The following is a 12,401-nucleotide window of genomic DNA, read 5'->3' as shown; positions in this document are numbered from 1 at the left end:
TGAGCGCTGCCGAGAGTTCCGCTTGAGGGAAACGAGTTTGTGAAGGTGAGCAGTCTGGGTCGGTAGCGAAAGCGGAGACCTTAGCTGACCCCGCAGCTGTCTTTTTCTTTGTTAACCTCAACACATCGCGCCCCCTTCCGGGAACACTTGCTCATCTCTCCTTCGCTTAACTAGTCTCGGTTTTTCATTATGTGACCTTTAGGGAACCGTGGCGGGGGCGGGGAAGTCTGGTTTCCGTCCTGCTTCTTTCCTTCAACTACAAGATGGCTTCTCAAAAGGACGTATGCAATGCCATTCCTCAAAGAGGGTACGTTGATTCCACAGTGTTTTTATATGAACAACGTTCAAGTGTCAGAAGTATCAATTGCCAGGCTAGGAGCTACAAGTTACAAGGATAACAGAAATGTTCCAAAGATAAAGTGTTTATTAACTACATCCTGGGAAGTGCCTTTCCAGAGAGTGACATGAAAACTTTTGCGTGACAAAGTGCACGAAGTATCTAAATTATTTCATTGGGAATTGTCATGCAAAAGAAATAGCAAATTACCGTAGAAACAAAATAGTAAGAGCACAGCTGGATGGATAAAGATACAGATGTGAAAATATAGATGCCCTTTGCTGAAAATTCAGTTTTCCTTAGCACTAGAAACCCAGATACTCCTGAATTAGCATTATAATAAAAGTCCTCACTAGCTAACCATCTGCCTTTCCTCCAATCCACGGACGTGGTCCTCAAAATAAAATTTTATCTTGTGAGAAACCTTCATTGATTACACCTGACAACACCATGACGCAGGTTCATGAGGATACTACTGAAGGCAAAAGGAAATCCCTATTTCTCTGACCCTTTCCCTAATTTCCACTTAGCACAAATAAGACTACTCAACAGTCTGATTTTAAAAATCACTGTATGAGCCGGGCGTGGTGGCTCCTGCCTGCAATCCCAGCACTTTGGGAGGCTGAGGCAGGCATATCACTTGAGGTCAGGAGTTCGAGACCAGCCTGGCCAACATGGTGAAACCCTGTCTCTACTAACAATACAAAAATTAGCTGGGCGTGGTGGCAGGTGCCTGTAATCCTAGCTACTAGAGAGGCTGAGGCAGGAGAATTGCTTGAACCCAGGGTCAGAGGTCGCAGTGAGCCGAGATCTCGCCACTGCACTCCAGCGTGGGCAAGAGTGGGTCTCTGTCCCAAAGCATAAAATAAATAAAAACCACTGTATGGAGCAAAAGAAGGATATATACCACATGTTATCAGTAATCTCTGATTCTGCTCTGTGATTTTGTGCATTTTCCAAGTTTTTTGCATCAGGTCTGATTTTCAAGTTAAATTCTCTGAGAAACATTCTCATCAGAGGAATGTTCTATCTTAGAGAAACCCGATTGTCCTAGTGAAACTGTCGTGTTCCTACTCCCTATAATCATATTGTAATTGTTTGCTTGTTTCCCTAGTAAAGGTGAGGCAATTTTCGGGTAAGGGTTTTCTCCCTCACCTCTGCCCTCCAAGTCCCCAGCATCTGCTTTGCACACAGAAATTTTTACATCTGCTGTATGATTGCATTAATATGTTCAACAATGATCCTAATGTAGGCCAGTCATTTTGGAAATGCATTGTGAAATGGAGAGGATTATTAAATACCTCACATTTTGTTCCTTGTGCCAGTTTAATGAGACACCCTCAGCAATTGCTGTTTGCCAGACCTGAAAATGAATTTTACAGTTCCAATTCCAGTTCCCTTTCTCTAACCACCCTGTTCTAAGAGTTCCCCATAACATTATGATCTTATGGACACATGAGGTAAGTATATGTATTTCAACACAGAATTTTCTAAGAATGTGTGTTGTGGTGTTAAATTTCTATGTAAGCAGCTGTCATGTGCATGATCTGCTGCAGTTTGATCATCCTGCACCTGGATCATCAAATGCTTAGCAGTCTTATTTGACAGTCTTATTTTACCAGTCTTATTTGACAATCTGCTGTTAATAACTAACAACCAGGGGACTTTATAGGTTAAAATTTGTATTAACTTCCTCTGTTTTCAGTGTTTGAAGTAGAAAATTTGGCCAACCACTGTGGCTCACGCCTGTAATCCCAGCACTTTGGGAGACCAAGGAGGGTGGATCACCTGAGGCCAGGAGTCCGAGACCAGCCTGGGCACTGTGGCAAAACTGTCTACAAAAAAATACAAAAATTAGCTGGATGTGGTGGCCCGCACCTGTAGTCCCAGCTACTCAGGAGGCTGAGGCACGAGAATCACTTGAACCCAGGAGGCAGAGGTTGTCGTTAGCCAAGATCGCGCCACTGCACTCCAGCCTGGGCTACACAGCGAGACTGTCTCAATGAATGAATGAATGAATGAACGAATGAATGAATGAATGGAGTGAAGTAGAAAATTCTAGGGGAGGATATGTCACCTTCCATTATTACAGAAACAAATTATCCTTAAAGCAAAATGGAAATAAGCTAAGATGATATGTGGAAAATAAATCGAAATAGGAACTATTGCTGTTTCTTGAGATTTGAACCTTTATAGTGTTACTAGGTGCCATATCACATCCATCTTAAAACTTAATAAAAATTTAAAACTGTGGTATATATATACAATTGAATATTACTCAGCCTTAAAAGGGAATGAAATTCTGATGCATGCTACAATATGGATAAACCTTGAAAACATGCAAGATGAAATAAACCAGACACAAAAGGACACATATTGTACAATTTCACTTATATGAAGTGCCTAGAATGGGCAAATTCACACAGATGGAGAGTAGAATAGAGTTCCCAGGAGTTGGGAGAAGGGGGGAATGAAAAGTTACTATTTAATGGGTACAGAGTTTTCGTTTGGGATGATGAAGGAATTCTGGAAATGAATGGTGAAATTTGCACAACAATGTGAATGCACTTAATGACACTACTTATACACCTAAAAATGGTTAAAGTGGTAAATTTGATGATGTATATATTTTACCACATAATACAATGGAGGATGAAAAATATTTAAAGCTAGTATGCTACAGGCACATCCGTACAAATTACAACTTTTTTTGTTTTGTTTTTTTTGAGATGGAGTCTCGCTCTGTTGCCAGGCTGGAGTGCAGTTGGCTCACTGCAACCTCTGCCTCCTGGGTTCAAGCGATTCTCCTGCCTCAGCCTCCCAAGTAGCTGGGACTATAGGTGCGTGCCACCACGCCCAGCTAATTTTTGTATTTTTAGTAGAGACAGGGTTTCACCATGTTCGCCAGGATGGTCTCAATCTCTTGACCTCATGATCTGCCCGCTTCGGCCTCTCAAAGTCCTGGGATTACAGGTGTGAGCCACCGCACCCGTCCTACTCTGTGATTCTTAATATAGTTACTTAAGCATTTCCTAGAAAGTAGTGAATCTGGCATAATGAAATATGAGGATATAAAATAATACTTTAGTTATTTAACAGTAGATCACATAGGGCTGTATGCAGGTGTTGTTCCTTTAGGCCAGGTTGGAGAAAGTAAGGTAAATTTATGCTCAATGACTGCCTGTTCTTACCTAAAATCTTTTGTGATTCAAACTACTGTTTCTGTACTTAATTCACTGGTATGACGATTATTATTAGTAAACATCACTAGTGTTTGACAGTATGATTCTCCACAGGCTTACTACACAGAAGACTGAATTTCTAAGCCCCTTAAAGTTAGGGAGTACTTTATCAATTAGTTCTGGCCAATTCATTGTGGGGTGAGTAATGAAGTACACTTACAAGAGTTGGTGCACTGTCCTCAGTCTGCATGTTTCACATAATACACCATGTTTCAGACAGTGCAGCTACAGGTTGGGAAATCCTTTGTCAGCCTGGATAACTGAGTTGCTTCGTGGGAAACAGTTTCCAGGAAGATCCTCAGATCTGTAAAGGACTTTGTAACGACCATGAGATAAGCCACTGAGATTCCGGGTTCATTTGATAATACAGCATAAGGCTAACCTATCTTGAGACAAATATAGACACTGGTAACAGGAGTTGAGTGCTGCTGAAACAAAGAACCTAAAATAAAAAGCATTAGCTTAGGATTGGCAGAAAAAACTAATATTGGAGGCTCGAAACATGGCACTTCACATTATGTAGCAATAAAGCATTTGATATAACTTACCAATGATAATCTGGGAGGCAGATAATGTACATAATGAATTTCGAGCTAGGGGAAGAGGTTTAAAAACCAGATACTAGTGTGTGGTGGGTGTTTTGGATGCACTAGACAAGGTATTATAAGTAAATGACGAGTTGATGGGTGCTGAGGAGTTGATGGGTGCAGCACAGCAACATGGCACAAGTATACATATGTAACAAACCTGCACGTTATGCACATGTACCCTAGAACTTAAAGTATAATAATAATAATAAAAAAAAAGAAAAAAAAAAAGAGAAGGGCTCAGGAAAAAAGAGTTGGCTTATGAAAGCTGAAACGAGGGAATACAGGCAATCCAAAATAAACTTGAGAAAGCTTTTAAGTGACAAAGGATTATTAAAACTCAGGCTTGCAACAAATATAACTAAGGATGTAAACTTTATATCCATTTTGGAAAAATTTTCAATGGATTAATTAAAGATGTGGAACCTTCATTTTTTCCTCTTGGGAAAAAAAAAAAAAGCCTGAGGGTGAAAATGTAATTAAGAGTATGTCTCTCTCAGCGGGGTGTGGTGGCTCGCATCTGTAATCCCAGCACTTTGGAGGCCGAGGCAGGTGGATCACTTGAGATCAGAAGTTCAAGACCAGCCTGGCCAACATGGTGAAATATCATCTCTGCTAAAAATACAAAAACTAGCCTGGCATGGTCGCCGGCGCCTGTAATCCCGGATATTCGGGAACTTGAGGCAGGAGAATTGCTTGAACCCGGGAGGCAGATGTTGCGGTGAATGGAGATCACACCACTGCACTCTAGCCTGGGTGACAGAGCAAGACTGTCTCAAAACAAAGAGTATAGTATGTCTCTCTCATCAAATCTTGTAATTGTCGCAAAGTGAGGTGTGGGGGCAGGAAAGCAAAGAAATATAGCAAGCCCAAGAACTATGTGACAAAAAAACTCTGGTGTGGCTGCTGGCATATGAATCTACGGATGAAAAACCTACTAAAATTTTAAGAATTGTATTAAAAACACACACAAATTGTGGCCAAAACAACTTGTGGCTATTCCAAATTAAGAGAAATTACAGTCCCCAGTCATCTAAGAAATAGTCTCAATAAAAGCTTTGTAACTCCCAAAGTTGGCATATATATATTCCTCAGTAGCTGTTCAGATGTAGCCATGAAGATTTAAGAAACAAACAAACAAAAAAACTTTCCCAGAGGATGGAGTCTAGAGTCAGAGAACAACACACAAGGGAATTCTTCCTAGGAGATAGAAAAGGAGCCTAATCATGAATATGCCCCATACCCAGACTTAGGGATACTAACAGTATCTCCCATTCTTACCCATTCTGAATGTTTATTGCGGATACAGTTCCACCACTGTACATTAAGTATGTGGAAAACAGAACATATCCTTTTGGTTCCTGGGTCTCCAGAACAGTAGGAGCAAACATCCAAACCTGATATAGCACTTCCAGAGAGCCTGGTCTTGGAGGATAAAACTTTTACCTTGATGGGACTTTTGGGCCCTGTCCCTTAAGAGTCACTGTGTACAAAGGAAAAAAAAAGGAAAAAAAAAACCTATTTGGTGACCAGAGGGGTGGATTGTGGTAGAGACTTCTGTCAAATTCACATATCCCATTCTCCTTTTCCTATAAGCCCATGGGAGACTCTTTCCTACCCATCTTTCCTTGCAATTAGGCAGGGTCATATGATTACTGCTGGCCAATGGGTTGTCAGAGACACATCCAAGATGAGTAATTGCTGGGGCAAGATCTTTTAATGCTGTATTCTTCTGCCACAATGGGGAGACCTCATATTGAAATGGTACAGCCACAGACTGAATCAGTTTGGATTACGAGAATCACCAGTTGGAGGACAGTTGCCTTTGCAGACTGTGCAGACTCACAGTGAACTTTGGATGCACCAGAAGTAACTTTTGTGTTAAGCCACTGGGATTTGGGGTTGTACTGCAGCACAACTCAGCCTATCCTAATACATATGGGAATGCAAACATCTCAGATATTTCTTCTTGGGTGCAATTTAAAATATGTATGAAATGGCTTTAGAAGTGTCCATGAACCTTCGAAATTACATGCAAAAATTAGGGAGATACATTTTTCTGGGAACATACAGATGTTAAGACTTCCCTTCTCAGTCTCTATATTGCCAGAAGAGAGGGCCCCAGAATTAAAACCCCATTCTTCCTACAACACTCAGCTTTCTCTTCGGGGACTATCAGTACTAATATCACCATGCCTTTTATCTCTAGGATATCTTCATCCCCTGTACCTTAATTTCCACATGGCTTCATAGGGAGTCCATATTGCTTGATTTTTCTCCATATCATTACTATTAACACAAATTTTCCTTACATTCTTAGAATGTGTATTTCCTCACCTCTTAGATTTCTGGCTCTTATGTTGACTGCTGTATCCCTAGTACCTACCACACAACAGGTATCCAACAAATACTTTTTTTTTTTCTTTTTGAGACAGTCTCTGTCACCCAGGCTGGAATGCAGTGGTACAACCTTGGCTCACTGCAACCTCTGCCTCTTGTGTTCAAGCAATTCTCCTGCCTCAGCCTCCCAAGTAGCTGGGATTACAGGCGTGTGCCACCATGCCTAGCTAATTTTTGTATTTTTAGTAGAAATGGGGTTTTGTCATGTTGGCCAGGCTGGTCTCGAACTCCTGGTCTCAGGTGATCCACCCACCTTGGCCACCCAAAGTGCTGGGATTACAGGCATGAGCCATCGTGCCTGGCCTAACAAATACTTACTAAATGACTAAACAAACAAAAGATGGTCTTTAGCTTTCATCATAATCTCAGAGGGCTTCATTACCTGAAAGAAGTTTAGACACAAATGGGTAGGCAAAATATTTCTTAATTGCTGGTGCAAGACCTTACCCTTTTAAATAATTATCCTGTCTAAGTAACCTTTTAAGAAACCCCTGAAAGGAAGATGATCATCCTTGGTAGATACTGAAATCTGAGTGAAAGTGGCCCATAAGATATTTTGTTTTGAAATAAAGAATTTCTAAAATATGTAGGATATTTTGAATATAGCTGAGAAAGCTGCTATGAACTGAAGGTTTATGTCCCCTACAACATTCACAAATCCCCAGTGTGATAGTATTTGGAGATAGGGCCTTTGAGAAGTGATTAGGTCAGGAGGATGGAACCCTCGTGAATGGGCTGCATGAAAGAGGACCCACAGAGATGCCTTGTACTTTTCCCATGTGAGGACACAGCAAGAAGGTGCTGTCTTTATGAACCGAAGTGGGCCCTCATCAGACCCCAAGTCTACTGGCACCTTTATCTTAAACTTCCCAGCCTCCAGAACGGTGAGAAATGAATTTCTGTTAATACACACCTAGTTTATGGTATTTTTTTATAGCAGCCTGAGTGGACTAAGACATAAGCAAATGCATTGTTGATAGATAAAGCATTCTGTCAATAACATAAACTGCGAAAATTCCAGGACCAATCTTGTAACATAAAATAAATAAGAATATTTATTATGCATGTTTTATACAGTAACATCAAAATAATGCTCAATAAGTTACACAGCTATTTTCTAGAAACATGGCAAAAGAAAAAAAAACAGTAGGAATAACAGTATAAATTTATTACTCAAAATTGAAAATATAGTCATCTTTTAAACAGATTTGAATTCATGATTTCTACATAAACAAAAACATCATAAATATCTAGAAATAGTATTTTTTTTTAACAATGTACTAGATACTATCTAAAGGCTCAATTTTATTGCACATATTTGATTTAGGCTTATTTGATCAATACATGCAGAAAAATAAATTACAAACATGAATTTTTTAAAAGGAATCAGCATGTTATTTTGTACTGCAAAAATTAGATGAGGGTTGATACATTTCACAGCTTAATCTTCAGAAAATTTTATTCTGCTATTGCATAAAATCACTGATTAAAATCATCACACATGGAAGCTAAGAACTATTAAATATAGTAAAATAGCTCTATTGGTACATTTAAAATAGGAGAATAGGCATCAACTATTCTTTGAGTTGATACCAACTGTCTTCTTTTTATTTTTGAGGCAGGGTCTCACCCTGTCACCAGGCAGGAGTGCAGTGGCGTGGTCATGGCTCACTGCACCTTGTCCTCCTGGGCTCAAGCAATGTTCCCCACTCAGCCTCCCAACAGCATGAGCCACCATGCCTGGCTAATAAATTGATACCAACTATCACTCTTCTCAGCTACCTAAAAAGGTGGTCTTCACAAGTTTTAAAAGCATTAAATGATACAGTATTGGCAAACTTTTTTTTTTTTTTTTTTTTTGGAAAAAAACGGGAAGCTGGGGTAAACCAGTTTCTAAATAAAGCTAGTGAAACTTGTTTTACTTTAATTCATTCCAACACTATGGTAGTTATGTCGATGATATGTAAACATTCTTATTTATTTATACTGTTTCCTGAAGTGATCCAGAAACTATTGTTGTTATTATTAGTAGCCTCGCAATTTACTGTCCCTGCAAATGTGCTTTGGAAATATTCAAAATAAAAACAAAAATTTTAATGTAGACCCATGTGTAATTTAACATGCTTTCTCTGTTACAAAAGCTATATTTAGCAAATTCTTAAGTATTAAAACTTGAATTTATTCCATTTTTCAGAAGACAAGGAAAAAGCACTCATAAACTCTAGGCCATAAAAAAATTTCATAATTAGCTCATTTAACAAGAATAAAATGAAAATAAAAATATCTTACTTGCATGTTACTTCTGGAATAATGTCAAAAATATACGTAGATCTTTCCATTTTAAATGATGTTAAAATAGCGTCAGCACTGTGACTGACATAGCAAGTATGGGTATCTATCCAAATATTTATCTTTGAAACAAGAAACAAGTGACCATCTGATGAAAAGTGCATGCCTCTTAAAAGTATGTTTTCTGTAAGAAAAATTAGGTGACCTATATTTACATTTGGGCAGTTGGGGGGGAGGTGAAAACTGCTCTTACCAAGATAGCTGACTTGAATAAAGACATTCAATATTTTTCAAAAAATTCACTGCTCTGGTACTGAGATCTCCAATGATAACGGATTACAGTTAAACGGAAAATGCTGTAAAATACCTTTTACAGAACACAGCTTGACTTTGCAGATTAACTTAAAGATACATTTCTTGATTATTTCACTGTTAAAAATCAAGAAAAACACTACTATTAACATTTCAACATCTTAAAAATAGAATTTATGCAATGACATTTTTAAGCTTTGCATTTTGTGTACTATTACCATCTTTAATCAGTTATGTTCATCCATATATCAAAAGGCAGCACTGGTAACCTTGATAACATTATATATGCTTATGTGTTTAAGACAGTCAGTCTTGATTAAATATTTCCATACATTATCTGCAGCCACTATCCTTCTTTCCCAGGAGGAGAATGAAGTGGGACTAGGCATTTACCCGGCACTTGCCTGCACTATCATTCACTGGCACTAATGATTAGGATGCTTGAATCATGCAGTTTTGTTTCTGTTTCAACAATATGACACTGAAGTAGCCATTATTTTTTGATATTTAAGCCTAAGTAATAGTAATATTCTTCATGCCAAGTTTTGACAGCTAAATAATTTGTATTCTAGAGGGAAAAATGATATTTTTGCTATTATTTATTTAAAAAATAAAAACTGCCAGCTTAATGTCCCATTAAAATAAAAGCTAAATTCACCTCAACTTGTTAATGATGCTTGCTGAAGACAAAAATAGTGATTTCAAAACCCCAAAACTGTGTTTAGTATTTACGAGAAGTAAAAAAAGTATTACATTTTTCTGTTACTATAATTCTCTATCATTTACAAATATAATTTGGCAATTTATATTTCAAAGCTATCCTATGGTCCTATATGTATTATCAACTTCTAATTGCCAATTCTAAATTTTATAATCATCTATATTTGGCCTTGGCCAACCACTTGCAAGTTATTCTTAAGTCCACCAGGAAGAGGGTGCAAGAGATATGTTTATGAAATGCCTCATCATATTTCTAGTTTTTCAAAACCTCAAAGTAATAGGCTAATCAACAGATTATTTGTAAACCCAAACTACTGCAATTACAGTGATACCCTTTTATATGGTTGAATTGTATAAAATATGACAAGGGAACTACACTATATTAGGTGTTACTTCATGAAATTATGTGTTATAGCAGTTTCCTAAATGGTAGTACACATATACCACTGGATGGCCCTGAGATGATTTTAAGTGGTACATGGATAAACAATTTTTCTTTAATAGTTTTAATATTTATTATAAAAAATATAAAAGCACATAAAACATGGAATATGATTGCTCAAAACAAGACTAAGGTTAAAAAAGGCTAAAAATATTTTTTAAAAAATAACCATGATACAGAATATGTGAGAGTTCAGGAAGGTGGTATTACATTTAGGAAACACTGTCTTAAGGAATGATTTGACTTAGCCAGCATCATTTCTGAATGCTTGTAATAATGAGCCACATCATAAAGGGGTTTCCTTTCCTACTATAAATTCTGGGAGGTTTTTGTAACCCAGAATAAATACCTGGAAACAAAATTCACATTTATTTTAAGACTATGAATTTTAAAGCATTGAGTAAATTTACTTTAAAAGGGTTCACCAAAATGTTGGAAAAGTTCAGGACTATTTGATGAACATGCTTTTCCTACAGAAGAGGGAAGACTACAAAGGCACGTTATATATTATAGTTATCACTGCAGCATTCAAAAACAAATGACCTAAATAATCATTACCATTAATAGTTATAATACTCTTTCATAGAAAAGAAGGTAGGCTTGTGCACTAAGTGCTCTTGATTCTGGAACCACCTGTACGTAAGTGTCACTAACATGGACCCACTGGCCTGCTGATTCACTATCAGCCTCTTTCAAACCTAGCAAAACAAGAAGAAGTGCAATTTTAAAGTAAGTATGCTTTAGGTTCTTACTCTAAATTACAAACAATAACATGTTCATTACAAACTCTATCTAATGCCAAATTTTACCTAAGAAGTCTGTTTTTTTTTGGGTTAAGCATTTTCCAAAAATAACGAATTTTTTTTTTTTTTAATTATACTTTAAGTTCTGGGATACCTGTGCAGAACGTGCAGGTTTGTTACATAGGTATACATGTGCCATGGTGGTTTGCTGCACCCATCAACCTGTTATCCACATTAGGTATTTCTCCTAATGCTATCCCTCCCCTACCCCCAACCCCCGACAGGCCCCAGTGTGTGATATTCCGCTCCCTGTGTCCATGTGTTCTCATTAGAACAAATTCTTTCAAAGCATTAATATTATAGGGATAATTAATAATGCTGTCTGGCCCAGTGCAGTGGCTCATGCCTATAATCCCAGCACTTTGGGAGGCTGAGGTGGGTGGATCACTTGAGGTCAGGAGTTTGAGACCAACCCAGCCAACATGGTGAAACCCCGTCTCTAATTTAAAAAAAAAAAAACAAAAAACAGACATGAGCCAGGTGTGGTGGCAGGTGCCTGGAGTCCCAGGTACTCTGGAGGCTGAAGCAGGAGAATCGCTTGAACCTGGAAGGCAGAGGTTGCATTGAGCCGAGATCGTGCCACTGCAATCCAGCCTGGGTGACAGAGTGAGACCTCATTTCAAAAACAAATCAAAAAAAGCAAAGTTAGTTGGATGACCCATAAACAAAGCCAGCAAATTTTCAACTCCAACTCTTCTGACAATCTGGTATGGCTTCAAAAACTTTTGGTATTGTTAAATAAAATGCTACTCCACTATAATACACAATGACTCAGTACCTTAAAATACCATGTCATCTCATATGACCTAGAAGGGTACAGTCTTCATAATATTTGAGATTCTCTAAGCACTTGTAGAGGGAATTCCCACTTAAGGTGAATCCAATTGAGGCTGGGCATGGTGGTTCACACCTGTAATGCCAGTATTTTAGGAGGCCGAGGCGGGCAAATCACTTGAGGTCAGGAATTTGAGGCCAGCCTGACCAACACCGCGAAAGCCCGTCTCTACTAAAAATACAAAAAGTTAGTCAGGCGTGGTAGCATGCACCTGTAATCTCAGCTACTCGGGAGGCTGAGGAGTAAGAATCACTTGAACCCAGGAGGCAGAGGTTGTAGTGAGCCAAGATTGTGCCACTGCACTCCAGCTTGTGTGACTAAGTGAGACTCTATCTAAATAAATAAATAAATAAAATAAAATCAAGCAAGCAAATCCACTAGAGGCATCTATGAAATAATAACTTAGCTCTCCCAGAAAAGGAAGCACACATTCA

At 38.3% G+C, this 12,401-nt stretch overlaps 1 protein-coding gene across 13 annotated transcripts in view; it reads right to left on the bottom strand.

The window, feature by feature from the left end:
- Positions 1 to 7,595: 7,595 nt before the first annotated feature.
- USP45 (ubiquitin specific peptidase 45) overlaps positions 7,596 to 12,401 on the bottom strand; it is an 82,359-nt gene continuing 77,553 nt past the window's right edge. For 4 of the 13 annotated variants that reach the window (XR_010586306.1, XM_005552290.4, XM_005552293.4 and 1 more), the window contains one exon: positions 7,596 to 11,027. Coding sequence is in view for 12 of the 13 variants with exons in the window: in XM_005552290.4 (XP_005552347.2) it covers positions 10,897 to 11,027 (131 nt within the window). In the remaining variant the exon portion in view is untranslated. Of the gene's footprint in view, positions 11,028 to 11,121; positions 11,746 to 12,401 lie in introns of those variants that run through there. The other 9 variants (XM_074037401.1, XM_074037399.1, XM_074037402.1 and 6 more) reach the window with 6 other exon arrangements.

The sequence above is a fragment of the Macaca fascicularis genome, chromosome 4, assembly GCF_037993035.2.
Source record: "Macaca fascicularis isolate 582-1 chromosome 4, T2T-MFA8v1.1".
Lineage (NCBI taxonomy): Eukaryota > Metazoa > Chordata > Mammalia > Primates > Cercopithecidae > Macaca > Macaca fascicularis.
The sequence above is the reverse complement of the archived record's forward strand: the minus strand, read 5'-3'. Positions and strand labels throughout refer to the sequence as shown.